Raw genomic sequence first — 26943 nt, forward strand, 5'->3', positions numbered from 1 at the left:
AGCTTGGATGTTGCCATATCATCCTAGCAACAAGTTAAGGCTAAACAGACAGTAAAATCAACAATTATACTAGGATCCATAAAAGAGGTTGAGACTACAGAGCAAACCAACTGCTTCCAAGATTGGAAAGATAAAGTGATGAATACAGGTTGGCTTGGCTTATGAAGCAGAGACCCGTGAGCAGAAACCTTTCAAGGAATCAGTGCAGAGGTAGGAAAACCTGAACTGTAGTCAACAAATTGCATTTGGCTCAGTGTGGACAATTCTGAGAGTTAAAAACTTCAGGTTGGTGGAGACAGCCATAGAGGGGCACACTCAATATTGTGAGATTTACCTCTAGGAACTCAACTGGGTTCTAACTAAGTATTAAAGAAAAATCTGCTCATGTTTCCTGCAGGGGACAAGAAACCATTCTGAAGTATACTAGAGAAACTTCGTTCTTCTTAACAAGGCTCATCCTCAGGAAAAACTAACCAGTGCCTAACTTGCTTTAGTGTTATCAGAGACTAAGTGACCTAGGGGAAGGGACCTGCAACTTTAGTGACTTTACTTATTAGTTCTAATTTTTTTTTCAGGAGGACTAGAGTCTTTGGGACTTCCTATATATAGTATCATGTCATCTTCAAATAGTGACAGTTTTACTTTTTCCTTTACAACTTGGATGCCATTTATTTCTTTTTATTTTTAATTGCTGTAGCAAGGACTTCCAATATTATCTTGAATAAAAGTGATGAGAGTAGCAATCCTTGTCTTTTTACTGATCTTAGAGGAAAAGTTTTCAGCTTTTCAGGGTTGAGTATGATGTTAGCTGTGAATTTGTCATAAATAGCCTTTATTATGTTGATATATGTTTCCTCTATGAGGGGTTTGTTGAGAATTCCTGTCATAAATGGATGCTGAATTTTGTCAAATACTCTTTCTGCATCTGTTGAGGTAATCATATGACTTTTATTCTTCCTTTTGTTAATGTGGTGCATCACAATGATTGATTTATGAATGTTAAATCATTCTTATATCGCTGGAATAAATCCCACTTGATTCATAGTAAATAATTCTTGTGCGTGCATGGGTGCATGCTCAGTTGTGCCCAGTTCTTTCCACCCCCATGGATTGTAGCTGACAAAGCTTCTCTTTCCATGGAATTTTCCAGAATACTGGAGCAGGTTGCCATTTCCTACTCCAAAAGATCTTCATGATCCAGGGATTGAACCTGAGTCTCTTGCATTGGCAGGCACATTCTTTACACTGTGCCACCTGGGAAGCCCCATATAATTCTTTTAAAATACACTGCTAAATTTTGTTTACTAATATTTTGTTGTGGATTTTTGCATCTATATCCCCCAGGGATAGTGGACGATAATTTTCTTCTTTTGTAATATCTTTGTCTGGTTTTGGTTTTAGGGTAATGCTGTCCTCATAAAATAAATTTGGAAATATTTCTTCCTCTTCATTTTTTTTTTTTTTTGAGAAGGATAAATATTAATTCCTCTTTAATTGTTTGGTAGAATTCACTTGTGAAGTCATCTGGACCTGGACTTTTATTTTGGGCGAGCTTTTAAAACTACTGTTTCTATTGCATTACTAGGAAATCAGTCTATTCAGATTTTTTTATTTATTCACAATTCAGTTTTGGATAGTTGTGTGACTCTACATACAGTGGAAGTTTCTTCTAAGTTATACAGTGTGTGGTGAAATGACTATCTGTAGTATTCTCTTATGATCCTTTGAATTTCTATGGCAATCAATGTAATTTCTCCTCTTTTATTTCTAACTTTATTTCTTTAAACTTTTTCTCTTTTTTTCTTTTCTTCTTGATGAGTCTCACTAAGGATTTGTCAATTATGCTTTATCTTTTCAAAGAAACAAATCTTAGTTTCTCTGATCTTTTTTGTTTTTTAGTCTATTTATTTCTGCTCTGATCTTTATAATATCATTTCTACTAAATTTGGGCTTTGCTTATTCTTCTTTTTTCTAATTCCTTTAAGTATATATTTAGATTGTTTATTTGAGATTTTTCTTCTTGAGTGAGGCCTGTATCACTGCAAACTTTCCTCACTGTACTGCTTTTGCTGCATCCTGTGGATTTTGGACAGTTGTGCTTCCATTGTCATTTGTCTCAAGGTATTTTTTTTTATTTCCTTTTTGATTTATCCATCAACTTATTTTGTGTTTAGTAGCATGCTGTTAAGTTTCCATGTGTTTATTTTTTTCAATTTTTTCTTGTCATTAATTTCTGATTTTATATATTTTCTATCAAAATATGAAGGACAATTTTACAAAACCAGAGCAAACTCTCCTAAAATTTGTATGGAATCACAGAAGACCCCAAAAAGCCAAGGAAATCTTGAAAAATGTATAAAACATAACACAGCCAAAGCTGGATGTATCACGTGCTCAAATTTGAAACTATGCTACAAAGCTATGGTAATCAAAACAGTATGGTACTGGCACAAAAACAGATATGTAGATCAATAGGACAGAGTAAAGAGCCCAGAAATAGACCCATATAAATATATCCACTGATCTTTGACAAAGGAGTGAAGGCAATACCATGCAGCAAAGGTAGTCTTTTAAAAAAATTATGTCCTTCCCAAAAATTAACTCAAAATTGATTATAGATCTAAATGTATAATGCACAAATATAAAACTTCTAGAAGATAATACAAATGACTTTGGATATGGAAGTAGCTTTTTGGATACAATACCAAAGGCACCATCCATGAAAGAAATAAGTGATAAGCTGGACTTCATTCAAATTTAAAACTTCTATTCTGCAAAAGACAGTGGGAAGATAATTAGAACACAAGCAACAGACTAGGAAAAATATTGGCAAACGGCACATTTGACATAAAAAATTCTTACCCAAAATATGCAAAGAACCCTTAAAGCTCAAAAATAAGAAAACCAACATCCCAATTTAAAAATGAATAAAGACCTTAACAGAACCTTACCAATAAAGATATACAAATAATAAATAAGCATATGAAAAAATTTTCTACAGCATATTTCATCAGGGAATTGCAAATCCAAGGAAAAAGAAAATGCTAATATGCTTTTATTAGACCAATAACCAGAACACTCACATCAAATGCTGGCAAGAAGGTGGAGCTTTCATTCATTGCTGATGGGAATACAAAATGGTGAGGTCACTCCAGAACATGGCTTGGTGGTTTCTTACAAACCTAAACTGCTCTTACTACACCATCCAGCAATCTCATTCCTTGGTATTTCTCCAAAGAAGTTGAAAATTTGTTTTTGCACAATAATCTGCACCCAGATGTTTGTAGCAGCTTTATTGGTAATTTGCAAAACTTAGAAGAAGCTGTGACATACTTTAGTAGGCTTAATAACTAAAGGAACTGTGGTACATCCAGATACTAATGCTAAAAATGCTAAAAAGAAATGAGCTATGAAGTCTTGAAAAGACAGAGAAACCTCAAATGCATATTACTAAATGAAAGAAGCCAATCTGAAAAGATACACTACTATGATTATAATTATATAACATTCTGGGAAAGGCAAAACTTTGGTGACAATAAAAAGATCAATGGTTGCCAGGGGTTAGGGTGGGGAGGGATGAATAGCTGGAAAACAGATTTTTAGGAAATAAAAATGCTCTCTATAATACCCTAATGTTATATACTTGTCTCTATTCATTTCTCTAAATCCATAGAATATACACGACCAAGAATGATTGCTGCGGTCTTCAGGTGATTATGGTGTGTTGATATAGGTTCCTCAATTATAACAAATATACCACTATAGTTAGGGATGCTGATAATAGGAGAGGCTATGTTTGTTTGGTGGCATAGGGGATATTGGAAATCTCTGTTTTTGTTTTTTTTTTTTCTTCTATATCTTGCTCTGAACTTAAAAAAGCTCCAAAAACCAAAATCTTAAGAAAAAGTTTTTTGTAGTTACCTCAAATATTGTAATTGTTATTTTCCAAATTCTTTTTGAAATGAAGCAGGGAAGATTTTCATGACCACACTCACATACATGCACACATAGATACATCTGAGTCTCTTTTTCCAAGAATAAAAAATCAAAGCACTTTAGTGTTCAAAGAGCACCAAATTCCATCCTTGTTCAACCTTGTTTTCCATTACTCTGCAATCTAGACCTTTTGCATGAGCCAGTTCAGTCAAATTACTATTCTATAAGAATATTTGAGTCATCCCTATTTCTTTCAGCTCATCCTATTCTGCATCTGAAATATATACATGTTTCCTATTCTTCAAGACCAAGTCTCAATCCCACTTTCTCAATGATGTCTTTCCTGTACATTATAGGTTATTGTGGTTTCAAATTTCTTTCAATTCTATAGTACTGTGTTGAGTGTAACTTACTCTCCCCTCTAATCACATAGAGTCTTAATTCTTGAGATTAATAATCTGTGTGTCTCTTTGTCCTGTTGAGCTGTATTTAACAAATGATTGAGGACAATATTATAAACAATTTATATCCTCAGAGAACACCTATCATAGTTCTTTCTATAGAAGAGGTGATCAGCAAACACTTTTTACATGGGCCAGATATGCATGAACCCACCTCTACTTTGAAATTACGGGATTAAAATCCAAAGTATGTGTTTGTGAATGTTTTAAGAAAAGATACAGATTCTAACTATAGTTTTGCTCCTGATTTTCTTTGCAAATGTTTTATCCACACATTAAATGAAGCAATGGTACTATATGATTTAAAGGGCCTTTCTAGCCCTGGTTATCTATGGTTAATAGAAGTTAGTTCTCAGAAGACCAATGCAGCTGCCACCAAAGTAACAGAAAATGAATGCTACCTGATATGTTTAATAAGTAAGCAAATTCTCTACGAGCTTTAGCCTCCTCAGAAATTCAAATTGACTGGAACTTCTTTCCAGTATAGTCTATTGCCTGAGGTATGGAGGAAATGTCTGGGTTTATAGTTAACCTGTGCGTATGCAGGAATACTTAATTTACAGTAGAGCCTAAGGTTATTGCTGTGGCTGAATGTTTCACAAAGTGCAGGAATGATGCCAGAGGGGCTTATGAAACATTGAAAGAACTCTTATCATCAAAACCACCTCTTTAGTAAGACCCTGTGGGCTGTCAGGTTAAGAGTCCCCATTAGTCTGCCTTATGGGTTAAAACCCTGAAAGGACCTTAGAGTCTTTTAGAAGTCCCCTCCAAGAGTGGTCTTTGGAGTGACTCTCCGTTTGATTTGCAGCCATGGTGCTTTCTTCCATATGAGCTGAAACGAAGGCTTTGAAATACTTTTTGAAGTAAGTCTCTCCACCCTTAAAAGAGTAAGAAAAAGTTTGTATTTCATAGAGGAACATGGCATATTTATACCAAAAAGGTGCACGTGTGAAAGTGTTTGCTTTGCTTGTTTGCTTTTCTTACATTTCTCACAGTGGACTGGTTTGGGTAGGAAGTTAAATTTTGTTTCATAAACGCAAAATGGAAGGGAGACCAAAATGAAAAGATGTTAGAAACTGTCACAACATGGGACTTCCCTCGCGGCCCAATGATTAAGAGTTCACTTTCCAATGCAGAGGGTGCTGGTTCAGTCCCTGGCGGGGCAGCTAATAACCCACATGCCTCCCAGCCAAAAAACTGAAGCATAAAATAGAGGTGATATTGTAACAAATTCAACAAAAGACTAAAAATGATCCACCTCAATAAAGAAAGAGAAATTGCAATGACTGAATTTTTCTGTATACTCACTAAACTCTAAAGCCCCTCCCCAAGTCATCAGTTTTGGCAAGCTATCTCTTAGTGCTATCCTAGTACTGTTACAATTTTTATTGAGGCAAAGTCCAGTATGTTACTTCCTTTCCCTGGCACATACTCTTCCATCTGTGGTCCACTTAGGATACCTGAGTGCTTACAAGAGAAACAGAACATAAACGCAAACTCTGAGTCTCAGTCCTTGGTTGTCCCATTCCTTCTCACCTATGACAAGCATTTTATACCCGTCACTTTTTTATTTCACGAATCCATGCAACTAACATACATAAAAGTTTGGAAAAGCTTTTCTATTCTCAAGAAATAAAAAATCAGTGTCAAATCTATTTTAAGCTTTCACTGCTGATTTTTAAAGGATACCTTTGAAGCAGAAAGCCTGAATTTAGTTTATTTGCATTTGCAATCATTTGTCAGTCATTTGACAGATAAATTAAAAAGATTGCACCTTTGTACAGTTTGGAGTGAAAAAAAATGTGATCTGGCTGCTGATGACTACAGAGACATAACTCTGGTTGTAAGCAATTAGGCTGTTGGCTCGAGCAAAGTGATGGCTAGCTAGAACTTTCTTAATGGGTCACTAGGGATAGGCAGCATTCATCTCCATTTATCATAATGAAAACCAGGCAGAAGTTAAGCATGCGTGAACAGTTAGAACAACAAACTTTGTTTTTATACCATCGAGTTCATTAAGGGCCACTCAGTCTGTGCCAGCACTATTTCCCCGTGAAGCTATAGCTCATTGTTTTATTATAATGTGTTCTTGTAAATAATAGTCAACCACTTTTGTACTGGACCTAAGGTGAGGTAGGGGTGCATCTTCCACATTTTTCAAGAATTTCACAAGAGGAATTGATTATACACTTGATAAATGATCATTTTTATTATTTTAATTTTTATCAGTAGTATTGTAAATTGTGTTGCAAACTATACAATAGTATACAAGGTTAAATTCTTATTAACAATCTCACAAACAAAATGGTGCTCACATTATATGGGAGTCACAAAGGAGAGTGCAGTTCTGAGCTCACAAAGAGAAATATTAGATTTTTATTTATTTATTTATTTTTCAAAATCAGACATGAGTAAGATTCTTTACATGGCAGTAATGACTACTACAATAGACATGTGACATTGGCAAAACTGGAGTTGAACATGAGTGACAGCCACCTTCCAAAGACATTTTCAAAGAGGATTAAAGCTGTGTCTCCAAAAACAGTAGCAGGAAGCAAATGTCAGAGAGGTCTTGGCCCAAACTTACTTTTCAGTAACCATTAGTCATTCTCTGACACCTCAAGGGAGACTTCTGGACAATACCACAGAGGTTGAGACGCTTTCTCAGTAGTGCAGTCTTACCCTGTCCTAATGTTTGAAACCAAAAATAACAGTGGCATACCAGTAAACCACACATCAATTTCATCTGATACGTGGTAAGTAGGGCTTGTCCACATTGCATCCCTGAGATAGTCCTCTCTCCTCACCCAGCAGCCAGCCAAGTCTTGGCCGCTGTCTTGTTAGGAACTTAGACAATACACAGACAGCTTGAGAGATTTGGTCCAAATTAAGCACACACATGTTTTTTGGCTAGTGCTTTGAGTTCCCTGTGTGTGTGTGTGTGTGTGTGTGTTTTCCTCAAAAAGTCAAGGACTTTTTGTTTTAAATAGTCTCTAATATGAAATAACATGTTTAAAAGTTTTGCTTCTTTACTTTAGTGTTTTCCTTACCCTAAAAGATGGTTTTTATTTAGATAAGAAATCTTCTAGCATGCTTAACTGATAGATTTGTTGTTCCACAGAGCTCGTTTGATGGTGGCGAGTTACTATCTGTGTTTAACATTAAATTGTAAACATAAGATTAAAACTGCACCAGAGTGTTTAGAAAAAACAGAAGTCTATTAATCAGGCTCAGGACAATAAATAAGGGTATAAGCTATTTGGCAAAAGAAAGTGCTTTAAAAAACGTATGTTTCCTTTCCAACTTACTCCTCAAGAGAAAACGTTACTCTTTAAATGTGTCATTTCTCATCTAATCCTTACCAAACAGCATTTTGAAAGCTACAAATATTTACTCATAACCATGACTACACTTTAGACTAACATTCCATAAATGCAAAGATAAGTTCCCTTTCTATATTAACATGAACACCTAATTTGTGAATTAATATATGTTCTTTAAAGCTAAAAAATTCTATATGTTCTACCTTGACAAGTAGGAAAGAATTTAATTACTAGAAATTTCCTTTGCTGTGGGGCATTATCTTTTGAGTAAATTATACCTTTTCTGTGTCCAAAAGAACTTGAAGTTACCTTGCTAAATCAATTATTTCTATAATGAGATTTTTGAAATGGGGAAAAAAAAAACAAAAACAAACTTAAAGAAAATAATGAAAATATACTAGCTTCAGTTTGATATACTAGAACACAGCATAATACAGTTAATGCAAATGAGAATAAAATTTAGTTCTGAGCTTCCTAGTAATCAAGCCAACAAGGACAACACAGACTATCACGTAGTCCTCAATGTCTGCTAAAATTAATTTTATGAATTAGGAAAATCAAACAATTATCTAGCATAGCTGAATTATGAAAATAGCTCAATATATGGGGCTTTTTACAAGTTAAATTAGCAACATAAAGGACAGTAACCTCACCGGAAGTTGTGGAATAAGAATGTAAAGTTATTCTTCATATAGCTGTTTTGGACTCTGAAAATCTGACTCCATTATATGGAAATGTTGGGGAATTTCCTAAGTTTGAATTTTCATTGAAAAGCCAGGTCTTTACATTTGGAACACTGTAATTTGTAGGATTTAGTTTAATTCAGTGGTTTGAACAAACTGCTTTCAATTTTTTTTCAAAATTTGGTGGGTCTTTAATGGTCTTCTTTTAATATGTTCTTCAATTATGTAAAATTTACTTATTTACTGATGTGGTTTTTAAAGGAAAATTAACTTTGGGCTAGCAAAAATTTGAGGTAAATTTGGAGACATTAACAAGAGCTGAAACAGCTATGAAAAGATTGGGTGTCACTATTATTAAAAAAAAATCTTCCTGCTTCATAAAAGAAAGATAGAAGTTTTTAGCCCATAAATTTTTAGTGTTTTGCATGATATGCTGTAATCTGGTGACTTCCCTTCCTTCCAGCTAGTGTGATTATACTGCTAATCAAAGCTTAAAAATTCCACTATGGCTTAGAAATGGGATGTCTTCACTGTCTATTTACATGTTTGGTAGTAGGTAAGAAACTTCACATGGGGTTAAAAATTCTCTTAAGTTACTATTGTGGAATTTTAAGCAAAGAGCCAAGATAAAAAGATATTTTAATAGCATTGCATCAAACTGTAATGCATGGTATCGGATGAATTCCCAGTTAGGGTGATAAAAATAGAGAAAGAATTCCCTTCTTTATTGAAAATGTTGCTTGAATACAAGAATTGAAATTACTTATTTCAGGCTTGATGTTTTACCCTGACTGTATAAAAAGGCTTCAGAAGATCCAACATTATCTTAAATACTCTGTTTCAAAAGTATACAGTGTTCTCAACATGTTTTAATGCGTTTTAGAATCAATCCCTTTCCTTTCTTGCTCATGTCTTACAAGCTGTTCTAAACTCATATTCAAAATGCTTGAGCTTCATATTTATGCTAATTCAGAAGCAAAGGAATTTGTGCATCTTCCCTAAAATAAGTTTGAAATTTTTAGAATTGTTTCATTTTGGGCTATGCATCTGCTTTCTGAATTGAGAAACATTGCTATGTCAAGAATGGGCAAAAATGGAAAGGAGGAGAAAGGAATGGAAGAGGGATAGGTGGAAAAGGAGGAGGGAGGTAGCAAACCTGTGCTGTCCTATTTTTATTTTGTTATGTAAAAGCATTACCTCTGCTCTGCATTACTGAAATGTTCTCCTGCCTGCTACCCAAGATCTTTCTCCATGTAGCAGTCTGAATTATCATTTGAAAATATAAATTAGGTATTACTTAAAATTCCTTAATGGTTTCCTCTTGCACTTAGTTTTGTTGTTGTTCAGTCACTCACTTGTGTCCAACTCCTTGTGACACCATGGACTGCAGCGCGCCAGGCTCCACATCCTTCACTGTCTCTAGCAATTTGCTCAAACTCATGTCCTTTGAGTTGATGACACCATTTTCAAACTCTTTACCATAGCCTACCAGATATCTGTTCTCTGACTTCTCAAGTCACTCTCCCTAGTCTCCACTCTGCTTTGGAAACATGTCAAGAATTTTTCCATTTCAGGGCTCTTGCCCTTGACTTTCTTTTGCCTAAATCACTCTTCTACCTCTTCTGCTCATGACTGGCTTTTCAGCATTTAAGTATCAGCTCAAAAATCCCATTGTAGAGTCCTTCCTTGACTAATTCATCTAATGGAGTCCTATCCCAACCCAATCAGCTTGTACTGGACTATCTGTTCATTCATTTCCTCATAGCACTTAATGCAATCTACACTTACTTTCGTTAATGATTTATTTATTTAAGGCTTGTCCCCTTGGATGAGACCATAAGCACCTGGAAATGGGGGTTTTGTCTATTTTGGCTGTGTAGTTAGTCTCATTGACTTTCACAGTGGCTGGCATAGATTTAGTGCAAATATTTGCTGAATAAGTGAATGAGTGAAATAAAGAACTTGGTATGGCTGGAGTTCTGGGTCTATCTGTGTTTTCTTGAATAAGAGGAAAGGAAATTATAAAATTTCTAGGAATTTTTCTAGAAATTTCCTGGGAAAAGTTGCATAGTGGTGAATAGGAATAGCAAGATAGAGCAGGGCCCAAATCCTGCAGTGTCTTTATAGCCATGGAACATAGTTTCTGAAATTACTTTGGTGGTCACTGGATAGCTATTGAAGGTTTTTAAGTAGTCAACGTATATTTTTGAAATACTACTTTATTATTTGTTGTGAAAAACCATTTTTGAGTCAGTAGAGTCTGATTCCAACACAATGGACATGAGTTTGAGCAAACTCTCAGAGATAGTGAAGAACAGGGAATCCTGGTGTGCTGCAGTCCACGAGGTCACAAGAATCAGACACAACTTAGTGACTGAACAACAGCAAGAGTCTGATTCACTCAGCAGTGGAAAGAGTAACTTCCGAACATCAGCAGGGTGTTGATTTAATTAGTTTTTTTCCATGCAGCATGGCTGGCAGGAGAAAATGTTTGCCTTAGCTCTGCATAGCCTGAGATGAAATGGCTCAGTGCTTCTCAAAGGCATTTCTTAACAGTATTTCTCATATCACGGTAGAGCAGCAAACTCCCTTAAACTTGTCATGCCATCTTGTTGAATCATCCTCCTTTCTCCAGCTATTCGTTATTTTACAGTTTATATTTCTAATGCATGGAGTTACCCTCACATTAGAGTTACTCTCTCCTGTGGGTATATTTCAATTTGTTCTTAAAGGAAATCCAATTTGAAGCCTTTAAAGGCAGTTAGCTTCTTATTTATTTCAGTGGAATAGTTGGTAGGATCTTCCTTAGCTGAAACCTAATACTTATAAGACCCTATAATAATCTCCATCTAACAGTTCAGCTGTATATGTAGCATACACATGTTCACCTGGACTTTTCGTACTGTGTTAGGCGTGTGTATCTAATTTCTAAAAAGGTGTACACAGATATCAGGCTTCCAGTTAAAATAATGGCTTGTTTTATAGTCTCTGGCAGACAATGCTAGTTTCCTGAACTGGTTCACAATAATTTAAAAGCCAGTTTTACGGATTAAACTTAAGTCATAGAATCTTCTTTATATTTATATTGGAGAACATGGGGTTGTGTTTAATAATGGGCTATAAATAGGGAAAGCACCAAATAAGCAAAAAAAACTAATGTGGTCAAATTTAAGAGAAGGAACCAATTTGTCAGTGTTGGCTGACCATTTTTAAGAGCTACTGAATCACATTCATCAGTGATAATCAGTATTGGAAGCTCTCAGTGTGAATAATAACTTCAGAGATTTTGCTATTAAGCTTCCATCTTTTTAGTCCATTATAGCTTGTGAAGCATACTCATATGTAATATACCTTTTGATGTGTGTGTAAATTTGCTTCTTAGAACTTGTTTTTATCTTTACTTGGACATATCATAGACATTATCTGTTTATAAAGTAGATGGAAAAAAAGATAAATAAGTCCTGTGGTCCCTATCCTCAGAGAGCTTTACTGGGAGTAACAAGTATAGGCAGCTAAGTGCCACGTACGGCAGAGTCTGATCAGTGTCAGTAGAGGAATAAGGGTAAGATGATAAGCAGTGCTTGACTATAGCTTTAGGGTTGAGAAAAAATCTCTTCGAGAAGCCAGGATTTAAACTTGCCTTTATAGGATATGTTAGATTTCAATAAGAAAAAAACAAAAACCAAAAGATCTCAAGCTCAGGGTACAGTCTGAGCAAAACATGAAGGTAGGAAGGTGAAAAATATATAGAACTTTATCTATGTTCATTCAATGTTAATGGCTGGTGTTATAAAACTAGAGTGTGTCAATGCTAACCTGTTATGTTCATAACTTATAGTCGACTCTTAACTAGAGGCCATTTTCACCGACCACCAGTACCTTATTATATCCTCATAAATTACATTCTTATGGCAGTTTCAGACTATGCATACTCAGCATTAATGAGGATATATTTACATCCTTGAAATTAATAGATCATATATAAATTGTATCCTGTTATTTATTTTTTCAAGGTTTTAGTGATTCCTGAAGCACTATCAATAAATCCTTCCAAAATCCTATGTAGTATCAATAAATTCTTCCAAAAGCCTATGTAGTAGGTGGTGTCATGGGGGTTTCTTAATGTAGAACCAAGACACAGATGTTTAAATGACTTTTTCCAGGTTCATTTGTTCAGTCAGTGTAAATATATACCCAATTTAGAACCTATTCCTCTTCCTCTGTATCTATATATTTGGCATTATGTAGAGTCCATATAATTCATATTTGTCTGTGTTAGTGTATGAGGAATTAAGGAAATTTTAATTAATGAAGAAATAAAAAATCCTAAATTAGTGATTTTTGACAGCAAAAATTATTTCTGAAACCCCTAAAGTGAGAACAAGAGTAAAGGTGGCAGGCAAAACTGGTATCAGGGAAGATTGAATGAAGGGAAGAGCAGTAGCTAAGAATATGCAAATTAAAAAGGGAAGGCTTTACTATTATTGGACAAAGATAAGGATGTCAGATCTTAAAATACAACAGTTTGTGTTTTCTATAGTGATGGATAAGATTTTTTATATACCATGAAATAGCTCAGGATTTCTTACAGATACTTGAGGGCCAGACTGTCAAAAGCCAACTCAGTTGAATATTTTATGCCTCCCATGATTCCACATTTACTTGTTCAGTAACAGTGAATTTCATTTCTCAAAACAACACAAGAGAAGACTCTACACATGGACATCACCAGATGGTCAACACCAAAATCAGATTGATTATATTCTTTGTAGCCAAAGATGGAGAAGCTCTATACAGTCAGCAAAAACAAGACCAGGAGCTGACTGTAGCTCAGATCATGAACTCCGTATTTCCAAATTCAGACTGAAATTGAAGAAAGTGGGGAAAACCACTAGACCATTCAGGTATGACCTAAATCAAATCCCTTATGACTATACAGTAGAAGTGAGAAATAGATTTAAGGGATTAGATCTGATAGACAAAGTGCCTATGAACTATGGATGGAAGTTCGTGACATTGTACAGGAGACAGGAATCAAGACCATCTCCAAGAAAAAGAAATGCAAAAAAGCAAAATGGCTGTCTGAGGAGGCCTTACAAATAGCTGAGAAAAGAAGAGAAGTGAAAAGCAAAGGAGAAAAGGAAAGATATAAACATCTGAATGCAGAGTTCCAAAGAATAGCAAGGAGAGATAAGAAAGCCTTCCTCAGTGATCAATGTGAAGAAATAAAGGAAAACAGCAGAATGGGAAAGACTAGAGATCTCTTCAAGAAAATTATAGATATGAAGGGAATATTTCATGCAAACATGGGCTCAATAAAGGACAGAAATGGGAGGGACCTAACAGAAGCAGAAGATGTTAAGAAGAGGTGGCAAGAATACACAGAACTGTACAAAAAAATCTTCATGACCCAGATAATCATGATGGTGTGATTACTCACCTAGAGCCAGACATCCTGGAATGTGAGGTCAAGTGGGCCTTAGGAAGCATCACTACGAACAAAGCTAGTAGAGGTGATGGAATTCCATTTGAGCTATTTCAAATCCTGAAAGATGATGCTGTGAAAATGCTGCACTCAGTATGTCAGCAAATTTGGAAAACTTAGCAGTAGCCACAGGACTGGAAAAGGTCAGTTTTCATTCCAATCCCAAAGAAAGGCAATGCCAAAGAATGCTCAAACTACTGCACAGTTGCACTCATCTCACACACTAGTAAAGTAATGCTCCAAATTCTCCAAGCCAGGCTTCAGCAATACATGAACCGTGAACTTCCAGATGTTCAAGCTGGTTTTAGAAAAGGCAGAGGAACCAGAGATCAAATTGCCAACATCTGCTGGATCATCGAACAATCAAGAGAGTTCCAGAAAACATCTATTTCTGCTTTATTGACTATTCCAAACCCTTTGACTGTGTGGACTACAACAAACTGTGGAAAATTCTGAAAGAGATGGGAATACCAGACCACCTAACCTGCCTCTTGAGAAACCTGTATGCAGGTCAGGAAGCAACAGTTAGAACTGGACATGTAACAACAGACTGGTTCCAAATCTGGAAAGGAGTACATCAAGGCTGTATATTGTCACCCTGCTTACTTAACTTATATTCAGAGTACATCATGAGAAACACTGGACTGGAAGAAACACAAGCTGAAATAAAGATTGCTAGGAGAAATATCAATAATCTCAGATATGCAGATGACACCACCCTTATGGCAGAAAGTGAAGAAAAACTAAAGAGTCTCTCAATGAAAGTGAAAGAGGAGGGTGAAAAAGTTGGCTTAAAGCTCAACATTGAGAAAATGAAGATCATGGCATCTGGTCACATCACTTCATTGCAAATAGATGGGGAAACAGTGGAAACAGTGGCTGACTTTATTTTTGGGGACTCCAAAATCACTGCAGATGGTGATTGCAGCCATGAAATTAAAAGAGGCTTACTCCTTGGAAGGAAAGTTGTGACCAACCTAGATAGCATATTCAAAGCAGAGACATTACTTTGCCAACAAAGGTCCATCTAGTCAAGGCTATGGGTTTTCCAGTGATAAAGTATGGATGTGAGAATTGGACTATAAAGAAAGCTAAGCACTTAAGAATTGATGCTTTTGAACTGTGGTGTTGGAATGGACTCTTGAGAGTCCCTTTTACTGCAAGGAAATCCAACCAGTCCATCCTAAAGGAGATCAGTGCTGGGTGTTCATTGGAAGGACTGATGTTGAAGCTGAAACTCCAATACTTTGGCCAACTGATACGAAGAGCTGACTCTTTTGAAAAGACCCTATGCTGGGAAAGATTGAGGGCAGGAGGAGAAGGGGACAACAGAGGATGAGGTGGTTGGATGGCATCACCAACTCAATGGACATGGGTTTGGGTGGCATCTGAGAGTTGGTGATAGACGGGGAGGCCTGATGTACTGAGGTTCATGGGGTCACACAGAGTCAGACATGACTGAGTGACTGAACTGAACTGACACTTCAAAATAGACCTAATGTAATTTATATTTCATTGTGAAAATGACTAGTGCTAGTGTGACTATTCACTTTTCTGAATTGAGGTCAGACTCTGTCTATAGATATTCTCCATGGAGAAAACAGGGCAAAATGTATTAAATCAAACAAATTTAATTTCATTTTGTTTAAAAAAGTACACCACTGCATGTTACATGGGGAACAGCATATTAAGTGGTTTAAGAGGAGATTTATAGTGTCTTTGTATTTTATTGAAAATCCTTCTTTTTGTACTGACGAGAATCCAAGTGTAAGTTTGGAATCAATTTCTTAATCAAAGAAATATAGTAGTACATTTTCTGTACTATATTTAGTATCTTGTATGGATTGGAAGAATTATTTTAAAATCTGTGTTCTTCATATTCTAAAGCCTTTATAGCAAACTTGGTGTAGTGGAATGTATCCCCAATATCATATTTCAGAAAGTCACGGTTTATTCCTCTATTGTAAGGATTAAAGCCAAAAGGAACACAAAGAAAATCAGATAAAAAAGACAAAAATATTGAAAATGTGAATCAGACATGGCACAGCATTGGCAGTTTTTAATTTTGATCAATCGAAAAGCAAACGGAAGCATGTCGATTCAATTTGCCAGGAAACACAGATGGCTTCGAAATGAGGGAGAAGAGAACAAACTTAGAACAAAGCACGTTTATCCGTTTTCACCATAGCCAAAATACCCATACCCACATATCATTTTAGGAGCGCTTGTTTATTAACCTCCTGCCCTTTAGTGTGGAGGCTGGCTGGAGGGAATGAACCCAGCCCTGGCACTTTCAGTCTGTGACCCTTGGACTGGTACTCAATGTGGTTTAGAAATATTTGCCTTCATTTGGTCCTTTTTTTCTCCCCCTCTTCATAGCTTAACCAGATGGAAAAGGCAGTGGCAGCAGCACACACATTTTTCATGGCCAACCCCGAGCACATGGAAATGCAGCAGAACATCGAGAATTACAGAACGATGGCGGGAGTTGAAGACCTCCAGCTGGTAGACCGGGAGGCCAAACCACACCTGGTAAGCTTTGGGGATCCTGCACTAACCATGAGAAGCTAAGTGCTACCAAGGTTCAATGGATTCAGAGCAAATTCCTATGAGTGGATATCTCACACTGATTCTCAATTTCCAATACAGTTTCATTTTTGTACTTTAAGATGAAACATTGTAGTGCAGGGCTAAAAATATTGAGAGAGAAATTAAAATTAACTTAGAAAAGCAGTATGATATGGTGAAAAGTAAGACATGACATAAACATTTGTAGCCCTTTGTGAGCCTCAGCCTTCCCCTGTACCCCCATGCCTCCCACCTTCAGCACTTTAATTTTACCCACTGGAGTTGAAACCCATGTGAATTGCTCAAAGTCACCCCATGATTTCCCAGCAACTAATTCAGTGGTTTTTCCAGGGTACTCATACATTTCAATTTTTTGTTTTTTTAAAGCTACATAAAGCTGAAGCTGAAGCAGGAAGCTGAAGCTCCAATACTTTTGTCATCTGATGCAAAGAGCCAACTCACTGGGAAAGATCCTGATGCTAGGAAAGATTGAGGTCAGGAAGAGAAGGGGATGACAGAGGATGAGGTGATTGGATGGCATCACTGACTCAGTGGACATGAGTTTGAGCAAACTCTGGGAGATAATGATCAGGGAAGTCTGGTGTGTTGCAGTCCAGGGACTACAAAGGGTCGGACACAACTTAAGGATGGAAAAACAACAACAACATTACATAATTATTCCTTCCCAAGAGGCTCAGTGGCAGAGAATCTGCCTGTCAATGCAGGAGATGCAGGAGACATGGGTTCAATTCCTGGGTTGGGAAGATCCCCCAAGGACATTTCTTGTCCCCCAAGAAATGACAACCCTCTCTAGTAGTCTTGCCTGGAAAATTCCATAGACAAGCTTGAAGGGCTACAGTCCATAGGGTCACAAGGAGTCTGACAGAACTGAGCGACTGAGCATCATTTCAGTTCAGTCACTCAGTCATGTCAAACTCTTTGCGACCACATGGACTGCAGCACGCCAAGCTTCCCTATCCACGACCAACTCCTGGAGCCTGCTCAAACTTATGTCCATCGAGTCAGTGATATGATCTAACCATCTCATCCTCTGTTGCCCCCTTCTCCTCTTGCCTTTAGTCTTTCACAGCATTAAGGTCTTTTCCAGTGAGTCAGTTCTTCGCATCAGCTGGCCAAAGTATTGGAGTTTTAGTTTCAGCATCAGTCCTTCCAATGAATATTCAGGACTGATTTTCTTGAGGATTGACTGGGTTGATCTCCCTGCAGTCCAAGAGACTCTGAAGACTCTTCTCCAACACCACATTTCAAAAGCATCAGTTCTTCAGCACTCAGCCTTCTTACATCCATTTATGACTACTGGAAAAATCATAGCTTTGACCATCTGAACCTTTGTTGGAAAAGTAATGTCTCTGCTTTTTAAAATGCTCTATAGATTTGTCATAGCTGCTCTTCCAAGGAGCAAGCATCTTTTAATTTCATGGCTGCAGTCACTATCTGCAATGATATTTGAACCCCAAGAAAACAAAGTCTGTCACCATTTCCATTGTTTCCCCATCCATTTGCCATGAAGTGATGGGACCAGATGCCATGATCTTCGTTTTTTGAATGTTGGGTTTTAAGCCAGCTTTTTCACTCTCCTCTTTCACTTTCATCAAGAGGCTCCTCAGCACCTCTTTGCTTTCTGCCATGCAAAGACAGAGCATGCATGCATACAATTATTCCTTTAAATAAAATCACTATTCTCAAAGTATGACCTTCAAGGGACTGAAGAAAAGGCTAAGAGAGGAAGATTTTAGATGGAAGTCTTTTTTCTTCTTTTTTAAAAAATTGAACCAGGCTTGGAAATGAGCATCTCATCCACCCACATAAGTCTTCCTGCACTTGGTTGCATAGCCCTACCTACATTCAAACAGGTTAGAAATCAAAGTCTTGAGTGATCTCAGGAAGGAAATGAAATTGATTGATGCTGCAGCATAGGCTTACTCAGTCAATCCCTTCTCATTTATGAGTTGAAGCCAGCGACTGAAGTGAACTGAACTGAAGCCAGGGCAGTTACCCTTTATCTCCCAGTGAGACCCTTTATCTTTCACAGTGAAAGAATCCCCTGCCCCACTTCCTAAGTGATCTAGAATCTTCCTGCATCTTGCTATTCAAGTTCTTCTTGGGTGGTCTTAAAAATTTTTTCTGTTTCTTTCTAGGAGAGTTACAGTGCAGGAGTCAAACACTATGAGGCCGATGACTTTGAACTAGCTATCAAGTACTTTGAACAAGCTTTAAGAGAATATTTCAATGAAGACATGGAGTGCAGAGCCCTGTGTGAGGGTCCTCAGAGATTTGAGGAATATGAATACTTAGGGTACAAAGCTGGTCTCTATGAAGCCATTGCAGGTAAAGATTATTTTTTCTTTGATTTTCTGATTGTAGAAAAAACTAGATGCCAAACTGTTCCAACAATGTAGAAGTATGTATTGTAAAAATTAAATAGTGTAAAAAGATTCTCATGTACATATCATATCGTGTCTCCCATGAATTATTTTCCCTAGTTTAAATTTTGTTGACTGTGCTCCCAAGATTTTTCATGTGCATACTTAAATATCTATGTGTTTATTATAATTATTATTTAATTTTTATTAAAATGAGTCAATATTATAGATACTGCTTTTAAGTATATGTCTTGTTTTTGTTTTACTTACGCTTAACAACATATTGTGGATTTCTTCTCATGTAAGTACATGTAGATCTACCTTACTGCATTATATGGGGAAAGCATAATTTATTTGACCAGTCTTTTACTGATGAATATTAAGAAAGTTGCAATTTTTCATTACGTTTACCCATGTAGTAGTGAATACCTTTGTATAGTTTTCTTCAATTACTTAAATGAATAACTTATTACATACAGGGATTTAATATATCACAAAGTGACATTAACTGAGGAGGTTAACTAGTTAACCTAACCTAACGTTATGGTGGGAAGTGAGTTCTCTGCTGCATATGAAAAAATACACAAAGACAAATTGTATTATACTAATACAATATTAGTTTATATTGTATTATATTAGTTTAGTATTAATTTAAATTGTATTATACTAATATAATAAAAAATAGAACTGTTAGAAGAAAATGTAAGAGAATATTAATATAACAAAAGGATAGTTCTCAGACAAAAGATGAGAAGGTTGAAGAAAAAGAATTTAAAAGATTGATAAATACAAAAGATACTATAAATCAAGTTGACTTTTAATGGTAAGTCAAAAGTTGCAAAATGTTTATAGGTAAACAGTTACTATCACTAATATTTAAACAGTGTGTGAATTATTATTAGTAACAGTTTATTTTTGCTTATTGGTAGTAATAACAATAAGCAACATTTTTTTTTAGCAGTTGCAGTATACATTTTATATAGTTATATCACTTTTATATTTCTTTTAATCCTCTAAACAACTCCCTGTGGGTATTGTTATTCACCCTCTTCTCCCCTTTTAAATGAGCAGTTTAGACCTCAGAAAGATTAAGTAATGGGATTAAGGTGAAGTTGAGAATCAATCCTAGGATTTTCTCACTCTGAAGCCTATACTTTGAAGATCTACACAGCTGAAAAATTGACAAAGTTTATTTAGTCAATAATAAATCTTTAATGCATATTTGTTGAGTATATACTATGTTCCAAGTTATAAAAGCATGAAAAACAATGTTTACCCGCACACACACTCATAGAAATCCAAATTAATAAAGTCAATTTGCTTTCCCCAACTTCCAGTGTTTTCTGTCTTCATTGAAAACATCACTCATCTAGTAGCTCAAACCAAAGCCCTAGATATCTTTAACTCTACATTTCCTTCAAATCCTATTCATTCCCCTCCCACTTGTTACTAAACTTTGATGGAGGCTGCTTCCTAACAGCATTTAAGATTTTCTAATTCTTTCCACTCCTTTTGCTACTTTTCTGGCTCAAATCAGCAGTGTATTTTGACTAATCTGCTATGATAGCCTCCCTCCTGGTCCTCATGTTCTGATCAGGTTTTATTCTGTAGAGCAGACAGGACAGTTTTCAAAAAATGGGACTTCTGTTTATAGACATACTGACATCTCTAGACACCCCAGTGGCTTCCATTGCACTTGAAATCCAAAACCTTTAACAAAGACTTTCATCACTGCATAATAGTATATATTTTCTTCCTCTCTTTTTCTCTCTTTAATCCACTCCTCCTGTACTTCTTTTAATTCCTAGGGTATGCCATACTCATTTCCACTCATAGAAAATTGAAAATATTTTCTATCACTTGGCTATTGTCCAATCTTCTTAAGTACTTAATCCTCAGTGCCTACTTACAGTAGTGGTGGTATAGTTGCTAAGTCATGTCCGACTCTTGTGACCCCATGGTCTGTCACCCACCAAGCTCCTTTGTCCATGAGATTTCCCAGGAAAGAATACTAGAGTGGGTTGCCTTTTCCTTTTCCATTAGCCTACTTACAGTGACTGGCAAATAGCAGGTGTTCCGTGAATATTTGTTAAATTAATGGGTGGAAGGAAGAAAAGAAGAAAAGGATGAGGGAAAGAAGGGAGGAGACTATATATCCATTAATCATATCTTAGACATTAAAAGGGCTAATAATACTCTGTATCTGTGAAAATATAAGTCAAAATATTGAGGTTTTTTAGTGGGATAATTAGGAAATGTCTATCAAAATTTAGACTAGGAAGTAAACTGGAAATCAATTTGCATTTGTTTGGCCTTTTTTTTTTTACATTTTAGAAATGTATATGCCTACACATTTCAAACTGATTGCCATAATAAATCTAGTTATAATATGTCATGATACAAAGATTATTGTTGTTCAGTCGCTAAGTTGTGACTCTTTGCAACCCAATGGACTATAGCATTCCAGGCTCCTCTGTCTTCCACTATCTTCCAGAGTTTGCACAAACTCATGTCCATTGAGTCAGTGATGCTATCTAACCACTAACCATCTCATGCTCTGCCACCCCCTTATCCTTTTACCTTCGATCTTTCCCAGCATCAGTGTCTTTTCCAATGAGTCAGTTCTTCACATCAGGTGGCCAAAGTTTTGGAGTCTCAGTTTCAGCATCAGTCCTTCCACTGAATATTCAGGACTGATTTCCTTTAGGATGGACTGGTTGGATCGCCTTGCAGTCCATGGAACTCTTAAGACTCTTCTCCAACACCAGAGTTCAAAAGCATCAGTTCTGGGCTCAGCTTTCTTTATAGTCCAACTCTCAAATCCATACATGACTACTGGAAAAACCATACCTTTTACTAGACAGAACTTTGTTGGCAAAGTCTCTGCTTTTTAATATGCTGTCTAGGTTGGTCATAGCTTTTCTTGCAAGGAGCAAGGGTATTTTAATTTCATGGCTGCAGTCACCATCTACAGTAATTTTGGAGCCCCCCAAAATAAAGTCTCACACTGTTTTCATTGTATCCCCGTCTGTTTGGCATGAAGTGATGAGACTGGATGCCATGATCTTAGTTTTCTGAATGTTGAGTTTTAAGCCAGCTTTTTTCACTCTCTTCTGTCACTTTTATCAAGAGGCTCTTTAGTTCTTCACTTTCTGCCATAAGGGTTGTGTCCTCTGTATATCTGAGATTACTGATATTTCTCCCAGCAACCTTGATTCCAGCTTGTGCTTCATCCAGCCCAGCATCTCACATGATGTACCCTGCATATAGGTTAAATAAGCAGGGTGACAATATACAGCCTTGATGTACTCCTTTCCTGATTTGGAACCAGTCTGTTGTTCCATGTCCAGTTCTAACTGTTGCTTCCTGATCTGCACACAGATTTCTCAGGAGGCAGATCAGGCGGTCTGGTATTCCCATCTTTTTCAGAATTTCCACAGTTTGTTGTGATCCACACAGTCAAAGGCTTTTGAATTGTCAATAAAGCAGAAGTAGATATTTTTCCTGGAACTGCCTTGCTTTTTTTATGATCCAATGGATGTTGGCAATTTGATCTCTGGTTCCTCTGCCTTTTCTAAATCCAGCTTGAACATCTGGAAGCCCACAGTTCACGTACTTTTGAAGCCTGGCTTGGAGAATTTTGAGCATTACTTTGCTGGCCTGTGAGTTGAGTGCAATTGTGTGGTAGTTCGAACATTCTTTGACATTGCCTTTCTTTGGGATTGGAATGAAAACTGACCTTTTCCAGCCCTGTGGCCACTGCTGAATTTTCCAAATTTGCTGGCATATTGAATTGCAGCAGTTTAGCAGCACCATCTTCTAGGATTTGAAATACCTTAACTGGAATTCCATCACCTCTACTAGCTTTGTTCATAATGACGCTTCCTAAGGCCCACTTGACTTTGCATTCCAGGATGTCTGGCTCTAAGTGAATGATCACACTATTGTGTATATCTGGGTCCTGAAGATCTTTTTGTATAGTTCTGTGTATTCTTGCCACCTCTTCTTAATATCTTCTGCTTCTATTAGGTCTGTTACTGTGCCCATCTTTGCATGAAGTGTTCCCTTGGTATCTCTAATTTCATGAAGAGATCTCTAGTCTTTCCCATTCTATTGTTTCCCTCTATTTCTTTGCATTGATCACTGAGGAAGGCTTTCTTATCTCTCCTTGCTGTTCTTTGGAACTCTTCATTCAAATGGGTATATATTTCCTTTTCTCCTTGCTTTAGCTTCTCTTCTTTTCTCAGGCAGTTGTAAGGTCTCCTCAGACAACCATTTTGCCTTTTTGCACTTCCTTTTCTTGGGGATGGTCTTGATCACTGCCTCCTGTACATTGTCCTGAACCTCTATCCATAGTTCTTCAGGCACTCTGTCTATCAGATACAATCTCTTGAATCTGTTTGTCACTTCCACTCTATAATCATAAGAGATTTGATTTAGGTCATACGTGAAGAGGAACTAAAAAGCCTCTTGATGAAAGTGAAAGTGGAGAGTGAAAAAGTTGGCTTAAAGCTCAACATTCAGAAAAATAAGATCATGGCATCTGGTCCCATCACTTCATGGGAAATAGATGGGGAAACAGTGGAAGCAGTGTCAGACTTTATTTTTTTGGGCTCCAAAATCACCGCAGATGGTGATTGCAGCCATGAAATTAAAAGACGCTTACTTCTTGGAAGGAAAGTTATGACCAACCTAGATAGCATATTCAAAAGCAGAGACATTACTTTGCCAACAAAGGTCTGTCTAGTCAAGGCTATGGTTTTTCCTGTGGTCATGTATGGATGTGAGAGTTGGGCTGTGAAGAAGGCTGAGCGCCAAAGAATTGATGCTTTTGAACTGTAGTGTTGGAGAAGACTCTTGTGAGTCCATTGGACTGCAAGGAGATCCAACCAGTCCATTCTGAAGGAGATCAGCCCTGGGATTTCTTTGGAGGGAATGATGCTGAAGCCAAAACTCCAGTACTTTGGCCACCTCATGCAAAGAGTTGACTCATTGGAAAAGACTCTGATGATGGGAGGGATTGGGAGCAGGAGGAGAAGGGGATGACAGAGGATGAGATGGCTGGATGGCATCACTGACTCGATGGACCTGAGTCTGAGTGAACTCCGGGAGTTGGTGATAGACAGGGAGGCATGGCGTGCTGCGATTCATGGGGTTGCGAAGAGTCAGACATGACTGAGCGACTGAACTGAACTGAACTGAATGGTCTAGTGACTTTCCCTGCTTTCTTCAATTTAAGTCAGAATTTTGCAATAAGGAGTTCGTGATCTGAGCCACAGTCAGCTCTCAGTCTTGTTTTTGCTGACTGTATAGAGTTTCTCCATCTTTTGCTGCAAAGAATATGGTCAGTCTGATTTCGGTATTGACCATCTGGTGATGTACATGTGTAGAGTCTTCTCTTGTGTTGTTGGAAGAGGGTGTTTGCTATGACCAGTGTATTCTCTTGGCAAAACTCTGTTAGCCTTGACCTGCTTCATTTTGTACTCCAAGGCCAAATTTGCCTGTTACTCCAGGTATCTCTTTACTTCCTACTTTTGCATTATAGTCTCCTATAATGAAAACGACATCTTTTTTGGTTATTAGTTCTAGAAGGTCTTCGTAGAACCATTCAATTTCAGCTTCTTCAGCATTGCTGGTTGGGGCATAGACTTGGATTACTATGATTTTGAATGGTTTTCTGTGGAAATGAACAGAGATCATCTGTTATTTTTGTGACTGCATCCAAGAACTGCATTTCAGACTCTTTTGTTGACTATGAGGGCTACTCCATTTCTTCTAAGGGAGTCTTGCCCCCAGTAGAAGATATAATGGTCATCTGAGTTAAATTCACCCACTCTCGTCCATTTTAGTTCACTGATTACTTTTAATGGCACCCCACTCCAGTACTCTTGCCTGGAAAATCCCATGGACAGAGGAGCCTGGTGGGCTGCTGTCCATGGGGTCACTACAAGTCGGACATGACTGAGCGACTTCACTTTCACTTTTCACTTTTCACTTTCATGCATTGGAGGAGGAAATGGCAACCCACTCCAGATTTCTTGCCTGGAGAATCCCAGGGATGAGGGAGCCTGGTGGGCCGCTGTCTATAGGGTCGCACAGAGTCGGACACGACTGAAGCGATTTAGCAGTAGCAGCAGCATTATTTAGTTCACTGATTTCCTTTATTAAAGTTTACTATCTTCTGTTTTTAAGGATAGGTGCCCTGTTTTCATGCCCACATTTGTCTCTACACCTGCCTCTACCAATGGCCACGGAACAGTTCTGGCAAATGTCCTATATCTGGTTTAAGAGAATTGACTGACAAATTCTTACAGATTAACATTTTGTCATTTCTGAGGTCACCACAGCTGTTGGTTGCTGGAAAAGAATAGAAGTCTCCTAACTCAGGCTATTAATACTTTACACAGCTACCACCACTACTACTACCACCACTCCACTTCCAATAAAGAACAGCAATAAAAAAAAATCATAGTCCCTCAAGTTCAATCAAATATTATATGTTACAGAAATATCTTGTCTTCTTGGGAATTTGAAGCATATCCACTTTATTATGAGATAGAAATCTTTAAATGTATTTCCATACAAGAATCTTGAGTCTCAAACATATTAAAACATAATTGCACAATAAAATTTGATATAGAACGGAGGCAAGGAATCTAACTAATAAAAAGGATATCATTACTCCATGTAAATTCCTATCAGATTCACAACTATTTTCAATTAGGAGTAAAATTGGCTTTTAAACTACAGAATGTATTTAGAAAGCCAGAATTTTTTAATTTTAGATTTAGAAGAATGTTGCAAATTGGAGAAAACTACAAATGACTTCTGAATAAAGTTATTTATTGCTAGCCATGTTCATTGAAAGCCCTAAAGGATATGATTTTATCAGTCTTATTTTGCTGCTTTTTATACCTTGCTTTGAAAAATACTTTCATTCAGATGGTGTTGTGTATATTTCCCACCTTTTCCTTTTGCTTGTCATTTGAAATTAGTAGTGTGTATTACAAGGTAAAGAGGAAAGCAAATGGCCAGCAAAACTAGGAGAAACATTTGAGAGTTGTTTGTTATTTTCTTAAGAAATAAAATATCTAGCTATTTATTTCCAACATACTAATCAAATAAACAGAACCCATTCTTCTCCTCACATCCTCCAAGTGGAATTAAGAACCAAAGGATAATAGTGATACTATTGTCTATCCTATATTGGATTGATTAGCTAGGTTTTAGAGAACTGGCACATTGTCCTACACACCAGAAAACATGTATTTCCTTTCTGTTTTGTTTTGGGTTCTGTCTTCAAGGTCATTCAGATATAAGCCAAACTCTGCCTAATAGAGAGCCTTTTGAAAAGAGGCAGTTGTGAATTAGAATGTACAGTAATAAAGTAGGGAAGTTTTATCATTATTCTCAAGAGAATTCACTCTGCACAAGCATGAATGGACTGTTTTCTTAATGGAAAAGACTGCCTCCTTCTTTATTGTAAAAATCAGAGTCAGGGCAAAGTATAAAAAGGGTTTTCTTTCTAAGACATTAGCCTCTTGTGTTTCCTTAGCTCCTGCTTGGATGAGATAGAACCCAAAGCTGTTAATAAAAGGAGCATGAAAACTGCTATGCTTCAGGATCCCCACCCGTTTGCAAGTGACAAGAATGGGGACAAAGAAAGGGAAACAAAGAAAAAGAGACAAAGTGCTCCTTCAGATTCTTTACTTTTCATCCTTCTCCTATAGTACTACCAGTGTCTATAGTATTAGGGGGCTTTCCAGGTGGCTCAGTAGTAAAGAACCCATCTGCGAAGCAGGAGACAAGGGTTCAATTCTTGGATTGGAACAATCCCTTGGAGGAAGAAATGGCAACCCACTCTAGTATTCTTGTCTGGGAAATCCCATGGGCAGAGGAGCCTGGAGGGCTACAGTCTATGGGGTCGCATAGAGTCAGACACAACTTAAGTTACTAAAACACCAACAATATTAGCAAATATGGAAAACTCAGCAGTGGCCACAGGACTGGAAAAGGTCAGTTTTCATCCCAATCCTAAAGAAAGGCAATGCCAAAGAATGCTCAAACTACCACACAAATGCACTCATCTCACATACTAGTAAA

The 26943-nt window shown here is 37.0% G+C and overlaps 1 protein-coding gene across 2 annotated transcripts in view; it reads left to right on the top strand.

The window, feature by feature from the left end:
• Positions 1–26943, top strand: part of P3H2 (prolyl 3-hydroxylase 2) — a 179396-nt gene that overhangs the window by 116098 nt on the left and 36355 nt on the right. For both annotated transcript variants that reach the window (XM_027538402.1, XM_027538403.1), the window contains exons 2-3: positions 16268–16420; positions 18616–18805. In XM_027538402.1, coding sequence (XP_027394203.1) covers positions 16268–16420; positions 18616–18805 — 343 coding nt within the window. The remainder of the gene's footprint in view (positions 1–16267; positions 16421–18615; positions 18806–26943) is intronic.

Source organism: Bos indicus x Bos taurus, chromosome 1 (genome assembly GCF_003369695.1).
Source record: "Bos indicus x Bos taurus breed Angus x Brahman F1 hybrid chromosome 1, Bos_hybrid_MaternalHap_v2.0, whole genome shotgun sequence".
NCBI classification, from domain to species: domain Eukaryota; kingdom Metazoa; phylum Chordata; class Mammalia; order Artiodactyla; family Bovidae; genus Bos; species Bos indicus x Bos taurus.